A 15894-nucleotide genomic window follows, 5' to 3' on the forward strand; every position below is an offset into this window, starting at 1 on the left:
CAAAGACAAAGGAGTTGATAGTGGACTTCCGGAGGTGCAGAGAAGTACACACCCCCATCACCATCAACGGCGCTGCTGTGGAGAGAGTGAGCAGCTTCCGGTTCCTTGGTGTACATCTGGCTGAGGATCTTACGTGGTCAGTACACACAAACAAAACAGTGAAGAAGGCGCAGCAGCGCCTCTTCTTTCTCAGGAGACTGAAAAGATTCGGCATGAGCCCCCGCATCCTCAGGACCTTCTATCACTGTGCCATTGAGAGCATCCTCACTGGATGCATCACCACCTGGTATGGCAACAGCACCGCCTACAACTGCAAAGCTCTCCAGCGAGTAGTGCGGTGCTCTGAACGGATAATTGGAGGTGAGCTTCCCTCCCTCCAAGACATCTACAGGAAGCGGTGCCTGAGGAAAGCGGGGAGGATCATCAAGGACTCCAGTCACCCCAGCCATAAACTGTTCAGACTACTTCCATCAGGAAGGAGGTTCTGCAGCATCCGGTCCCGTACCAGCAGACTGAGAGACAGCTTCTTCCACCAGGCCATCAGACTGCTGAACACGTCATAGACACCTCACCTTCACTACTGGAACTTCAACATTATGCACTCCATACTGTACAGTAATGCCACTGTTTTGCACATGTCTCAACTCTGTATATTTTTATATATTTTATTTATTGTTTACTCTATTTAATTTGTAAAATATGTGTACACACACACACACACACACACACGTAGAAAAATATTTAGTATACACATCCAGAAATGCATATACTATTATATATTGTACATATATTTATTAGTTTCAGATGTAGCCATTCTTGTATTTTGCTTGTTTACATTATTGTATTTTGCACAACTCTGTTGCTTGTGAAGCTCGCACACAAGAATTTCACTCACATGTGCTGTACCAATGTACCTGCACATGTGATGTGACAATAAAAGTGATTTGATTTGATTTGATTTGATTTGATTTGATTTAAATGTATTGTTGTTAGAAAGTTCCTAAAGTAACTTCTACATGAGTTATTTTGTTGGGGAAAATTATTCATTGTGGTTCTTATGTAAACCAATTATTTATAATTTTGGTGGGAGTGTAAATAACCCTAAATGCTTTTATTTAGTTCCTTGCACCTTATTTTGGCACTCATCGCTGTTTTCTACTACCAGCTTCCTCTTCGGGTTTAAAATAGTGATGTGCGATACCACTGATTTCCTTTCCGATCCGATACCAAGTAAAATTCAGGGTGGTATCGACGATACTGATCCGATACCGATACTCTGTACAAAAGCTTAATATTTCATTGTATTTCATATATAATTGTATTATGTAATTGTAATAATAATATAATAATATAACTTCATAATGATTCAAGGACATCAGACTTACTTGTTCTTATTGCTTAATAATGCAGAATTATCATATACAAATATAAAAAAAACGCTGTGCGCTATTTGAAAACGTTTCCTGCCTGCAGCACTAAAGGACTCCGTGAGAGACGTCTGTCTCGCCCTAGCAGCACCTGTCCCTCTCCTCCTCTTCAGTTCGCCTCAATATAAGCTCATCATATTCTGTGATATGATTTACTCTGAGGTGTTTGACAAGGTTAGTGGTGTTGCCACAGCACCTCACTGTCTTGCCACATGTATCGCAAACCGCTTCTTGGCTGTTTGTGGAGTTAAATACGTCCACACATGACTCCATTTACGCTCAGCCATCGTTGTGAGTGTGCACTAGTGATGTGCGAATCATGAACGAATCGTTCAATACTCGAGAATCACTTTACTGACTCGTGAATCATGATTCACAAGCCCAACTGACTCATTCACTGACTCATCCCTGTTGCTGTTAGCAAACTAATTTCATTAGTAGAAATATATCTAGCTTATAATTAAAATTGTGGGGGGAAAAAACAACAGCCAGTTTCTTAATAAAAACATTTCTGCTCTGGACTGGAAGAAAAAACCCTGAGTAGAAAGCTCACATCAAGACAATAGCTCCTCGGTTCACAGTAGCATCGCTCTGCTAACATGCTAACAGCACATTTGAGTTACTCACCCCTCCCTTCCTGTGCAGATTCGTAGTGTAAGCGAATCACTCCTTCACTCACCCCCTCCTTTCCTGTGCTGAATCGTAGCATAAGCGAATCACTCACTCACTCACCCACTCCCTTCCTAAGCTGAATCTTAGCATAAACGAATCACTGGCCCTTTCTCAATTCTCAAGTAGGCGAGTCCGTACTCGCGTTCTCGGCGACTCCGGACTTGCCGAGAACGCACGGGAGTACAGACTTGCCGAGAACACGAGCACAGATTCACGATTTGTACAATTGGAACACCAGTGTACTTGATGATGTCACAGGTCAAGTGTAAAATCAAATGATCTGTCTCTCAAGAATAATGTTGGATCAGTGTTTCAATATTTATGTCTGTGAAGGTTCTCAGTCATCCAGGTCGTCGTAGTATCAATATTTCAAGTTCTTCAGTTCTTTAGAACTGAAGAACTGAAGAACTTGAAAGAACTTGAAACTGAAGCTTCTCGGATGAGAGGTGAAACGTCTTCAAGCAACTTAAAGAAGTCCAGACGCTATTCTTTGCAAGCTCCTTTGACTTTCAATATTTATATCTTTTATTAGATGTTCATGTGGTTTGGTTATTTGCCTTTTGGTTGAAAGTACACTGAGAGAGGACTTTTTGTTAGTGATCTTTATAGTATTTTTTTCATATTAATGTAATTTTTCATCTAATTGATTCTATTTGTGTATGATTGTCAGTCCAAAGAGGCAGAGAGGAAAGAGGGGAATGTGAGGAGAAAGTACAAGGTCAGGAAGAACCAGGTAAGAAAACAGACAGGGAACAGTGACAGGCAAAACAGAAACTGTTAAACTGACAAAGAGAAAAAACCTGATTTTACTCATACAGTCTGGAAGTTGTGTCCTCCCTATATTAAAGCTGCTATACAGAATCTGCAAAACAAACTGGGTTGAAACGTTTTTGACCCTCTTTAACAACACTCCAACATTACATTATAATTGATTGGGGAGGTTAAAATTAATGATATATCCTTATGTGGTTCAGCCACAACTCTACTAAAACCTCAACCAGTAATAGGTAGGCCAACTTTTGGACCGTCCAGTATTATTATTATTTTTTTTTAATCCCGAAGTCTCATTGTGACATGTAAAGTTTATCTATTTTTCACAGCAGCTACAGCATCCAGAGTCGTTCACAGTGAAGAAGTAAAATTATTAACAAGATAATCGACTTCTGCAGAGAGTATCTCAGGCAGCTGCTCCATGTGGGCAGAAGATAACAATGGATCAATTATATCCTTTTTAACTTTACTACAGCACTTTCAGAAACAACTTCAGTTTCAGGTCCCTCTTCTGTGGAACCAGCTTCCAGTTTGGATTCTGGAGACAGACACTATCTCTACTTTTAAGAATAGGCTTCACACTTTCCTTTTTGCTAAAGCATATAGTTACTGCTGAATCAGGTGACCCTGAATCCATCATTCAAGCTGCTGCACATCTTTTTTTTTTGACTGGTCGTGGTGATCCACCTGGCATTTTTCCTCAATCCAGGCCTGCTGACATCATGTGATGGTGTGAAGCTCAGGCTGTTGTTTGTTGTCATGGAGATTTGTAATCTTTGCAACTTCTTGTCAATTTCACGACTTTTAAAACTGATAAATTCATCCGGTGTGTTGTGTCCTCTTGTGTCTTTTTGTGTTTTGGTGCAGATAAATTTAAAGGTCCGGCTCTGACAGCTCAACGGAAACACTGATGCCAGTGTATATTAAGGTTTTTTTGATGGGTTGTGTTTTGGATTTGATCTTTGGCCCTGAAAGCAGAATCTGCAGGTGAGGTCTCTCAGCTCTGTGAGCCTTTCTTCACTTTTCTTTTTATACTACATTTCCCAGGAAGCACCGCAGCACCATGTCCTCTGAGCAGCCCAGCATCAGAATAATGCCGGAAAATGCGGCAGAGTGGCTCCATGTAAGTAAAACCAAGTCCCTCCTCCTCCCTGACAGGCTGCCATGTAATTGGCTGAGAGCAGCGTGGGCTGTCCCTCCTGGTTCCTGCGGTTTGACCTTTGGCCCACCATCCCAGTATCAATCTGGTTCTCCTGGCTGGTTTGATTCAGTTCTAAGCAGTAATTCCTCATACATACACAGACACATTCTCACACAAACACACTCACATAGGTTCAGGTTACCTACATGATAGTGTCAGAAATTCTGAGTGACTGAAATGTTTTTATTTTAGGGTTTTGTAACAGAGGAACAAATACAGCTCGCATCTGTGGAGCTGGAACAAAAAAGTTACTATTATCATTACCACTGTTATTATATTTTAGTAATACATGTGAATCGTGTAGTTGTGTTAAAATATTGGAAGTGAACTGTTAAACCACAGCTGTAAGTGTACGGCCAGCATGAATGTTTCTGTGATCAAATACTTATAGTAAATAAAATAACATGAATAAAGTTAACAGTCACTGTGGTCCCAGTGTGGACAGGAAGGAGAGATTGTATTTCTTTTATTTTTTCTGATTACTCAAATTCATTGACTTGTATAACTATTTCCTTTTTGTCATAGCACTATACCAAAATAAAAGCTCTGTTACCTTTTAGTTAATCTCATGTTATACTCAGCTCAGGAAATGGAACAATGATCAGATGACTTTTTATTTGTGTTTAAAAGCACAAAGACTTTACAACATGTGAGATTTGGTCTTTGCTCCTGACTGTGACCCACACACCACACGACCAGTGGACTCCTGCTCATAAAGTCAAGTTGAGCTAGTGTGCACTCTGAGCATGTGGACAGATGTACAGGTAACTCAGCGCAGGTAAGTAAAGACCTACGTGAGCATAGCTTCTGTAGACCGAGGTGAGATAAGGAGAAGTGTGCAGCTGTCCACATACCCAGCTCAGTCTGATTGATCAATAAGCGATACCCGTTCAGTCAATAATTAACTCCTGTCAGACACTGTGGCTGCCTCTCTCCCTCCTCACATAGTATTTTTGTCACTGCTGGGCCACAGAGACGGAAACATCTGCTGCAACTTTTTGTCACTGCCTCTGCTCTGCCTCTCAGGTATGAAGCTGCTGCTCTTTCAGCTTCTCTTTGTGCTTGTGCAGCTTTCAGCAGCTTTCTTGAAGTCGCATAGAGTTTCCTGAAGTTTCGGGAATCTTGGAAAACTTCAAGCTGCTGGAGGTGAACGTGGCAGCGCTGCAGAGGAGTGTGTGTTTGTGTGAAGCTGCACAAGTCTCGGTTCAATTCTTCTCTGCAGAGCGTGCTGTAATCATTAACATGTGAGCTTCACTGTGAGGTTAGAAAAGCAGCTGCGAGTGTTGACGGTGAACTTTAAACAACCCTCCAAACCTTTAATGAAGCTTTTTATACTTCATTAAAGTTCAGAAAAAGTAAAGGTTCTTCATTTTGAAGCCAGCACAGATTCAGAGACTGTCACTCTGTGTATCTCTGCTTTTTCAGTCTCTGTTTACTTTGTGCTGATGATGATGAGGATTACAATGAAGGGAAACAGTTAAACACGCTCACAGTTTGTGGGAGAGGGCTGCAGTTATTAACCCTGTCCGCCCCGGAGCTCCTGCCTCTCGTGATATCAGAGCTTTCTCTTGCTTTGGGTCCGTCTGAGGCCCCTGTTGGCATTTTGTTTGACTTTAAGTTTGCTCTTTTCACTCTTGGGTTATTTTGTGTCGTCAGCCTTTCTGAGTGCTATCGTCCTAACAGGAAATAAGAGAACGTTTAATGTTGATGTCATGAGCTCGTGTGTATCGGTTGGGTCACATCCATTCTAAGCTGGATAAACGTTCAGAGAGGATAAAGACATGAAACACTGTAAAAACGTCTGCAGGTCTTTTTTCTCAGGAATGTTTCTGAACTTGTGAATTTTATGCATCGCAGTCACAGCTGATCAAAGTCCCTAAAGTTTGGTTTGCCTATCACCCCTCACATTTCCAGATGTTTCCAGATTTTTCCATCCATTTTATTGATTATCCTCAGTCAGCTGAAGCTCTTTCTCTCTCTTGCTCTCTCTTTTAGTCATGTTGTCCTTGGCCGCCCACTCGCTCTGTGTCAGGGCCACCGGTTACCAACAAAGCCTGCACTCCATAGCAACTGTCATCTCCGGGAACAAAACGTCCAAGTAAGTCTCAACCCACCAGAACGGCTTCTGAGTCAGTTAACTGTCTGACCTTTGACCCCAGCCCTGCGGCTGTGTGTGCAGAATAGTGAGGGAGAGACTGAAGAAGGAGGTGGAGAAGATGGCAAGTCAGTTCTCCGGGTTCAGACCGGGCCTGGTGGTCCTGCAGGTGAGAGACTGAAGCGCCCCCTTCTGGATGGAGCGATACTTCAAACCGATTTTTTTCTAACAACCTCACAGTGACCTGATCAGGTCGTTCTCTGAGCTCCGCCATCATAACTCAGACTAGACTTTACCCGGGGCTGCTCTCTGCAGTTTACCTGTGCACACCTGTTGTCACCTGTCAACAAAAAGCAGCTTTGTTTTAGTGTTTGTGACCAGATGAAACCAGTCAACTGAACTTTGACCTCCACTCCCAGCTCAGGCTGGAGCTCCTGATCCTCTCACACAAACACACAAACATGTGACTGCCTCCCATCTCGTTTCTGTTTACGGCAGAGCAGTGACCAGGTGACGTGTGCACCTCAATGATATAAATGACAGAACATTAGAAACACCTGTGACTGCTGAGTGCGTGGCCATGATTTTCAGTCTGTTTGTGAAAAATGGGACAAACCTCCAAAATCTTACAGCAGTTTAACCCGAGGGGACAAAAACGAGCGACCAAAAATCAAAGAAGTTCTGTCAGTAAAATTAAAAACACGAATGATGTAGAAATAAAAAGCCGCAAATAAGTCGGGAGCAGCTCAGGATCCTCCAGGAGGAAACAAACATGTCAGAGAATGAGAAGGATGCAGGATCCTGCAGGATGGCTATTTTTAACTGTATGTGTGTGTCACAGGTGGGAGACAGAGATGACTCTAACCTGTACATCAGCACCAAACTGAAGGCTGCAGCTGAGGTGACCAACATACACACACTCGTTTTCCTATCTTAGTGAAGGCATCTAATTGACAATATTTTCCTTAGTTGCTTACCCTAACTGTTACGAACCATCTCTGCTAGGGGTTAAGGGAGGTAACATAAATGAGATTCTCACGGGGAAGATCGGAGTCGAAAACGTTTTATTACAAAAAAACTCAGAGAACTGAAAAATAATAGCAGCATTTACTACAAACAAACAAACAACCGATGCAAAAACAACTTCCTCGCTTAAAGCTTCAACCAGTAGAAATCAAAATTAGCCCCATGGGCTGTAGCACAACTAACATTACTCAAGAGAATCTCAGTCGAGACAGGGATTTACAAACAAGGTTATCAGACAGAAGCACGCAGACTGCACACTCAGTTGAAAGCAGCAGACCCAGAATGAATGTTCTTCAGCCTTTTAAAGATGCAAGTGTGCCCAATCAGTCACTGATTGGTCTAGCATCCCTCAGCTGGTCCAATAGACCTTCCCTGGAGGTGCAAGCCACAGGTTCCCAGGCAACCAATTGTCTGAGTGTGTTGTCACACTCAAATTTGCTTGAAGGAAGTCTGGCTCACTTCTTCCAAGGCCACGGGCCGTAACACTAACCTTAACCCTTAGCTTAAACCTCAGCCTCAACCTAACCATAACCTCTGGTCCTTCCGTACACACACATGCACACACACACACACACACACACACAGTGGGCTGATGCAGCTTCACTTTGTTTCCTGCAGGTTGGAATTGAAGCCAAACATATCCGGCTGCCGAACACAACCACGCAGGACGAGGTCTTCATGCATCATCTTCATCGTCATCATCTTTTCTCCGTGACGTGATCGAAGGTCTGATTGGTTCTTGTTTTCTGTCGCCCTGCAGGTGCTGCACAGCATCATGTCTGTGAACGAGAACGCGTGCGTACACGGTCTGATCGTGCAGCTGCCATTGGACTCCGCAAACTGCATTGACACTGAGCTCGTCACCAACGCTGTGTCCTCGCAAAAAGACGTAGATGGGTCAGTGAGCGCATCACTTCCTGTGTTCATCACCAAATACTCATCACTAACACTGTGTGTGTGTGTGTGTGTGTGTGTGTGTGTGTGTGTGTGTGTGTGTGTGTGTGTGTGTGTGTGTGTGCAGGCTGAGCTGCATTAATGCAGGTAAACTGTCTCGAGGAGATCTGAACGACTGCTTCATCCCCTGCACCCCCAACGCCTGCATGGAGCTCATCAGACAGACAGGTAGCAGCACACTGGGAACACTGGGAACATTGGGAATTCTGAGAACATTCAGACTGCTGGGAACACTGAGAACATTTAGAACAGTGGGAACATTGGGAATTCTGAGAACATTCAGAAAACTGGGAACATTGGGAATACTGAGAACATTCAGAACACTGGGAACACTGAGAACATTCAGCACACTAGAAACACTGGGAACATTGGGAATTCTGAGAACATTCAGAAAGCTGGGACTATTGGCAACACCGAGAACATTCAGAACATTGGGAACACTGTGAACATTATGTCATTCGTTGAAAGTGGCGGATGCGTCTCCTGGGGATAAACGGTGGTTAGGTGTAAAGACCTGCTGCAGACACATAATTGTAACCACATGATTGTAAATCTGAAATCATGTGTTTGTTGTTCATCAGACATACAAACATCATCACTGACAGTTCCAGTAAACACCTTTGCCTGTGACTTCCTGTACCTGTGCAGGCGTGTTTGTGGCGGGGAAGCACGCGGTGGTTATTGGTCGCAGTAAAATCGTTGGTGCTCCGATGCACGACCTGCTGCTGTGGAACCACGCCACTGTGACCACCTGCCACTCAAAGACACCTGACCTACCTGAGCAGGTAACAACATGCAGACACGAAATAAATCATGAAATGAATAAAAGCTAACCTAAAAAGCAAAATTAAAAAGTTAAAATTCAAACAAAATCACCTTTAAAATCAAACAGAACAGATTGCCTCCATCATTCAAACACTTCTTGCGTCTGCAGGTGGGCCGGGCTGATATCCTAGTGGTAGGGGCCGGCAGAGCAGAGATGGTGAGAGGAGAGTGGGTGAAGGAGGGTGCCGTGGTCATTGACTGTGGAATTAACCATGTCCCCGGTATCAGCATCCCCTTACGCTTATTGACTTCCTTTTTCCAGCCAGCAGCTTGTTTTTCTTTTCTTTTCTTTTAACCAATCAGAAGCAGGATTGTTTCCACAGGAACCCCAGCTGGGTGGAAACAATCCTGCAAGTGAATCAATCCTAAAATGATCTGCAGTGGAAAATATAAACCAATGACCAAGTTTAGCTCTGAGCTTTAAAACTGTAATTCTTTAAAATGATTCACTCTGTGACCTTTGACCCCTGCTACAGATGAGACAAGGCCCAGCGGTAAGCGAGTGGTTGGAGACGTTCACTACTCCTCCGCCAGTCAGAGAGCAGGATACATCACACCTGTTCCAGGAGGGGTGGGGCCAATGACGGTGGCCATGCTCATGGAGGTATTTATTTTATTTTATTTTATTTATTTATGTTTTTATTTTTGTTTTACTTTTCAGTCTCATCAGATTTTACTCTTTTACTTTTGAGCATTACATACTTTTATTTTTTATCAAATTCAAATGAAATCAAATCATTTTAGATGCATGAATGCATGAATACATTACCACAATTAATTTTAAAGGAAACAAGTCAGATCCAGTTGAAGTGTAGACTTTCAGCTTTAAGTTGGGTTGAACAAAAAGATTGCATAAAAAGGCGATAAATATTTTTTAACACAATTCCTTCATTTCAGGGGCTCAGATGTAATCTGACAAATTAAATAAGTGAAAATAAAATATTCATTTCTAACTTGGTTGAAAACTTATTGCTGGCACTGACAACCTGAAGTCATGGACATCATGAAGTGAAATGCTCGGTTGGGTTAAGATCAGCTAACTGACTTGGTAATTCATGAATATTCCACTTTGCTTTAATAAACTCCTGGATTTTGACTGTATTTTTGGGTTATTGTCCATCTGTATTATGAAACACTGTCCAATCAACTGGACTTCATTTAGCTGGATTTGAGCAGACAGTTTGTCTCTGAACACCTCAGAAATCATTTAGCTGCTTCAGTCCTGTGTCATGTCATCAATAAACACTAGTGTCCCAGTGCCACTGGCAGCCATCACACTGCCTCCATTGTGTTTTAATCAGAATCAGAATAGTTTAATCATCCCTAAGGAAATTATGTGGGTTGCAGCCACTTCAAGACAATAACAGTAACAGGCTGAACTAAATTAAATAATACAATATTTTAGAACAAAATATAAGAAATAGGTCCAATATATACAAATATGACCTTTACAGGAGGAAATTGTGCAAAATGTGTGCATGATGTAGTATGCTTTGGATCATGAGCTGTTCGGCACCGTCTCCCCACCTTTTTCTTAAACTCATCTGTCCAAAGAATGTTTTTCCTGAACTGTGCTGGCTTTTATAGATGTTTTTCAGCAAAGTGCAATTTAACCTTTCTATTCATGAGGCTTACAAGTCGCTTGCACCCTGCACTGAACTCTCTGTATTTACTTTCATGCAGTCTTCTCTTTATGGTAGACTTGGATATCCGTACTTTTACCTCCTGGAGAGTGTTATTCACGTGGTTGGCTGTTGTGAAGGGGTTTCTCTTCAATGATTCTGTAATCATCCACCACTGTTGCCTTCCATAGATGTCCAGGTCTTTTTGCATTGTTCACCAGTGCTTTTTTTCTTTCTCGGCATGTACCAAAACTGTAGATTTTGCCACTCCTAATATTGTATTCTCTAATGTTTTTATTCTGTTTTCACAATTTAAAGATGGCTTGTTTCACGTGTATGGAGAGCTCCTTTGACTGCATGTTTTCTGCTCAAGAAAAATCTTCCAAATGCAAGCACCGCACCTCAAATAAACTCCAGGTCTTTTATCTGCTTAATTGATAATGACATGAAGGAGTTGCCCACACCTTCCCATGAAATAGCCTTTTAGTCAACTGTCCAATTACTTTTTATTTTAAAAACAAGTTGGCACATGTTGAGGAGCTGATACTCCTAAACCCATCATCCAATTTGAATGTGGATACGCTCAAATGAAAGCTGAGGGTATCCACATTATGTCCATGTTCGTCATATAACTATAATTGGAATATGTTTCAGTAAACAGGCAAAAAAAAAAACCTCTTTTTTGTGTCAGTGGCCAAATATATATGGACCTGACTGTATGCTATATGTGCAGAACAAAGTGAAAACAGTAGAAAACATGGAGCCTGATGGTCTAAGATTTAATAGGTACAACAGAAAATTGCCTGCATATCGGCTGATCTAGTTCAGTTGAAAATGTAAGCAGCAACTTGGGAAACAAACACACAAATCTGAGGAGTTTCAGAGGAGACATAGGTCTCCTCTGAAAATGGGGAAATGGGGTGAAAATGGGGGTGGTCTTAAAATCGGAAGATTGGGAGTGTTGGCAGGTCTGACGGTTAATCGGTTCCTATTGTGGTTTTTCTTTAATCGGTTCCTATTGTGGTTTTTCTTTAATCGGTTCCTATTGTGGTTTTTCTTTGTTTCAGAATACGGTGCAGAGTGCTCAGCGCTTCCTCCTGAAGTTGAGGAGGTGAAACATCGACACTGACGGGTAAAACTCGGCTCAAACTTTCAAGTTCCAACCAGGGTTTCCTCTAAATTCATCAGAACTAATTTATTGTCATGATCAGTTTTTGTCACTGAAGGACACTCTGCAACCAAAAAAACTGCACAGGTATAAATGATTAAATGTATTTTTGTTTGGGTTCTTATAACTGACAGTTTCTTCACTTTGTTTGTATCCCTGTAGGCAGACAGCTGTGGACAGGTGAACAGCTCATACACAGAGATGACATCGTCAGAATGAAAGCAGAAACACTTCTTGTTTCAGAGGCTGAACTCGTCCGTATTTTTTCTTTTGTCTTAATTTTTTTCTGTAATTTATTTCCTGATCTGAGAGATTTCTGATGTCTGTCAAAGTTTGACTGTGACTCCAGCAGGACCTCAGAGTTCAGACGCACTGAGCTCGATGAGGCTGTGGATGCTGCGCTTTCCTGCAGTATTAAACCAGGTGTAAGTACATGCCCAGCATTTATTTATTTTCATTCTTTTGTTACTTTGATTTTTAAATAGTAAAAATGTTTTACCTTCTGGTATAAAAAAATCTCTGACAGTAACAGTTTCTGTACTTTCAGTTTAAAAGAAGTGATGGATAAGAACTTCGTGGGGCTTATCCATCACGTGTTCACCTTCAAAATCATCAGCAGCTTTGTTTGCTCAGGGATCAGAGGTTGTTGTCATGGAAACAGCGTCAGCTGCTTCCTGCTGGCAACTGAAGTCAGGCAGACTAACCAGAGATTTATGAAGGATCAATGTATTGGTTATTGGCAGAAAAGATCATATAATATTATTTTATTAGAACATGTGTTTGAGGTTTCATCATGCAAATAACGTGTAAATCTGAAAATTTACTTCTAATTCTACTCTGTCTAAATGAAGTGTTCAATAAAGTTAAGTATTCAAACTCATTTATACATTCTGTTATTTTTATTAGAGACACAAACCTGAAGAACAAAAACATCTGACCGCATATAAAACATGGATGACTGCGAGAAACAATGCACACTAAAATGTTTGTCATCTGTCCCCAAATCTGACGGATATGACCAAAATCTTCAAAATAAACTCCCTGCTTGACTCAGAGCTGAGAGCAGAGACTCAAGCTGTGTCCCAAAACGTAGGCTGCATCCTTCGGAGGCCGCATTTGAAGGCCGATTACGTCACAGCCAGGCGACGAAGGCTGTCCCAATTCGTCGACTCCTTCAAATGTGGCCGACAAATGCGTCCTTCATTTCCCCGAATTTGAAGGACGGGTCGGGTGTGTCCTTTGTGGCCCACCATATATCCCAGAATTCATTGCCCGGCCCAGCCAATTCCAGTTTTCAACAACGGCGGCCGCTACTAAGTTTTAATATTACTCTTATTATTCTTTCTGGGTCACAAAAATAACTTTGAACATATTTTCAGGCAAGAATGTAGTTGAGTAACCTGCTTGGTTTATCAAGACATCACATATTTGCAGAAGTGCTCTGACGTTTTCGGAAATGTCTGTTACCCACCCGCTCAATAGCTAGCCGGGGGGTTCAATCGTCACTCGAACCAGCAAGAGCAGCGGACTCCCAGCTTCATCGTTTTCAGACCCCTGCTGTCTTTCGTTACTCAGGTTAAACATGATATATAAGTCACTCCGATAACTTAAAAATGTAATTGTTTGGCTTTTTTCTGTGTTTTATTTGTTCCGGAGTAAATCGGTTTGGCTGAGATCAAAGTTATTAGATTAGATTAAATAAAACTTTATTAATCCATCGGGTGGGTTCCTCCGGGATTTTCACAAAGCTGAATAAACGTCAAACAGAAAACGGATTACACAGAAGTGTGAGACGGTCGAGAATTTGTATTTTAGATAGCAAGGAGCAGACGGCTGAGTTTATTAAACTCCACCGAGACAGCGGTGACGTAAATCTGAAGGCTAGACTGTCCCATTTCACAGCCTCGCACTTCCGGCCTTCTTGGTCTTCGAAGGACCTGGCCCACATAGACCGCGAAGGCAGGGTCCTCCGAAGGATGCGGCCTACGTTTTGGGACACAGCTCCAGGCAGGCCAATTACGTCACAGCGACGCGATGAAGGGTGTCCCAATTCGAAGTGTACTTCAAATGCGCCCTTCAAATGCGCCCTTCATTTTCCCAAATTTGAAGTGTAGTCTGGCATAGACTTCATGGTCCCATACATCCCACAATTCATAGCGCGGCGGTGAGTGTGGATATTTTGTTCGGAAAAAGATGGCAGATGCCTGAAGCGCAGCGGCCGAAGAGCAATGTTCCCTCTAAGCTGCGCACGTGCGCAATTGCGCACTGCTGGCATGGTCTCTGCGCACAGAAAATCTGCGTTGCGCACAAAAAAAAAATCTAACCCAAATTGAAATTGTTGGGAGATTTTGAGTTTTGTGTTATGTTTATTTGTAGCTTCATTTAAAGGAAGAAGAGCTTATGAGTTGTACAACTGCAGGAAAGGGAAGTGAGACATTGTGTGAGAAAATATGTGCTGTGACAGCAAAACAGCTACCTCCTGTTTCAACAGATAAGCTAACGGTTTTTCCTTTTAAGGAGTTGTTATTGAATTCTATACATGCCACGCCTGTTGTTGTTTGAGTATAAATAAAGGATGTACTGAGAGCCCCGCGCGATTCCTCTGTGACACACACACAGTGCACACGTTGGTGCAGAGATCGTGTCGGGGCATCGCCCATGTACATGTAAAAATCTTTGAGTCTGTGTTTCTTGCCTCCTAAGAGTTTTCTCCTCACAGAAATTACAATTAATACTGTCACAACCCGGCTCAAAGGAAGTGACAAGCAAGTGGGAGACCACACACAGGCTTTTAAACACTGTAAGATATATTTAATGAAAATAAGGTGAAGCAACTTAAACACAATTTAAAGGACAAAACAGCCATAACTGAAGCCTCAAATGAACTTGATGGGTGCCAGACGGAGAGAGTCAAGGTGTCTTTATACATTGGGACTGGCCTTCTCAGGTGTGCTGCATCTATAATTGGGTCAGTTCCACCTACCTGCAAGAAACAGGTAACAGAAAAACCAAAACACAAGGCCAGCCCACTGGCTGTCACAATACTTTAACAATTCTGTTTTGCAGTGTTAGTCAGTAAGTGACTGGCTGCTCCTGTATGGGATTAGAACGATGCCATCTTATCCCATAGTCCAGCCAATAATGTGATTCACATTCATATATACACAGCTAATCAACGTCGTTGGCAGGCTATGACAGCGTCCTTATATGCTGACACCAGTGTTTTAGCTAGCAAAGCGGCGTGGCTGATGTGGAGTGAAGCCACGTTAATGACAACGCGTACAACCATTGGAGATGTGAGCAGGACAGATGGAACAATTGACAGAAAAAATGTGGACTTTGTACCAGTTTTTAAATTGTGTTGATAGGTCACGTAAAACCAGAGTTATGATAAAAAATATCTGCAATGTTTGTTTTTTTCCTGAATACTATCATTGTTTATATTTACTGCGGGAAGAAACGGTAAAAACTGTGTTTTATAAGGAAAACACTCTCCGCCTGTGAGCAAAAACAAAACCAAAAAACTCCCACCCTTTCCTATTGGTGGAAAAATGTACCATGTCGACCAATCAAAAAATGATATGGCAACATGGCATTTAGTTGTTTAGGAAGGGGGAAGTTTTAGGAATGACAGCAATGTTTTGAGATGTGAGAGATTTGCGACGTTTAGCGAAAATCTTGTGTAGTTAGTGTGTAGTGTAGTCAATAATTCTGTTGTGTGTGACAGAACAATGAGGCAACTACTGAATGTTACAGGTGGTACATGAGTGATACATCTCCTGTTGTCAGGCCTGCAGGCTGTTGTTCTCCTTTATCTTATAGTGGACAGAAATACATTTTTGGAGTGGCACAAATAATTTGTGTGGCATCAAATTTGATGCAGAACAGCTGATTGTTCTGTAAATAGTTTGAAATGTTTATTTAAAAAAACGCTTTGGCTGCATTTTTAGGTAAACAGCTGAAAAAAAACGTTGTTGTTTGCAAAACTCAGTTACTTTTTTTGAAGGAGTAACTATATAATTAATTGCCCAACAGTGGTCATTATATACTGTATTTTGCAGACAGTGTTAGGTGAGGCTGTGTGCAGGCAGGAATAGGACCCAAGGTGCAGACTCCGGAGACAGAACTTAAAC

The 15894-nt window shown here is 42.0% G+C and overlaps 1 protein-coding gene across 5 annotated transcripts; it reads left to right on the forward strand.

Moving 5' to 3' along the window:
* The first annotated feature begins 4532 nt into the window (after positions 1 to 4532).
* LOC102300813 (C-1-tetrahydrofolate synthase, cytoplasmic) lies at positions 4533 to 12641 on the forward strand. 5 transcript variants are annotated; one of them, XM_014330059.2, is made up of 12 exons: positions 4533 to 5097; positions 6067 to 6169; positions 6251 to 6335; positions 7008 to 7067; positions 7811 to 7864; positions 7953 to 8089; positions 8214 to 8314; positions 8795 to 8931; positions 9081 to 9192; positions 9448 to 9575; positions 11661 to 11725; positions 11924 to 12641. In XM_014330059.2, the coding sequence occupies exons 2-11, from the start codon at positions 6069 to 6071 to the stop codon at positions 11706 to 11708; spliced, it is 963 nt and encodes a 320-aa protein (XP_014185545.2). In that variant the 5' UTR covers positions 4533 to 5097; positions 6067 to 6068; the 3' UTR covers positions 11709 to 11725; positions 11924 to 12641. The 5 variants fall into 5 exon arrangements, 4 of the variants coding, with proteins under 4 accessions (XP_014185545.2, XP_042071061.1, XP_042071063.1 ...); XR_006053168.1 differs by lacking the exon at positions 9081 to 9192; XM_042215127.1 differs by lacking the exon at positions 7008 to 7067.
* The last annotated feature ends 3253 nt before the right edge of the window (positions 12642 to 15894 follow it).

This window comes from Haplochromis burtoni, unplaced genomic scaffold, assembly GCF_018398535.1.
Source record: "Haplochromis burtoni strain Fernald_Lab_line unplaced genomic scaffold, NCSU_Asbu1 Contig_661, whole genome shotgun sequence".
In the NCBI taxonomy this organism is placed as follows: Eukaryota; Metazoa; Chordata; class Actinopteri; order Cichliformes; family Cichlidae; genus Haplochromis; species Haplochromis burtoni.

Bases quoted from the DNA above. Each gene is read 5' to 3' on its own strand.
- LOC102300813 (XM_014330059.2), top strand. From the start codon at position 6,069: ATGTTGTCCTTGGCCGCCCACTCGCTCTGTGTCAGGGCCACCGGTTAC. The intron at 7,865-7,952 runs GTCTTCATGCAT...GTCGCCCTGCAG, and splicing joins ACACAACCACGCAGGACGAG to GTGCTGCACAGCATCATGTC. The intron at 8,090-8,213 runs GTCAGTGAGCGC...GTGTGTGTGCAG, and splicing joins TCGCAAAAAGACGTAGATGG to GCTGAGCTGCATTAATGCAG.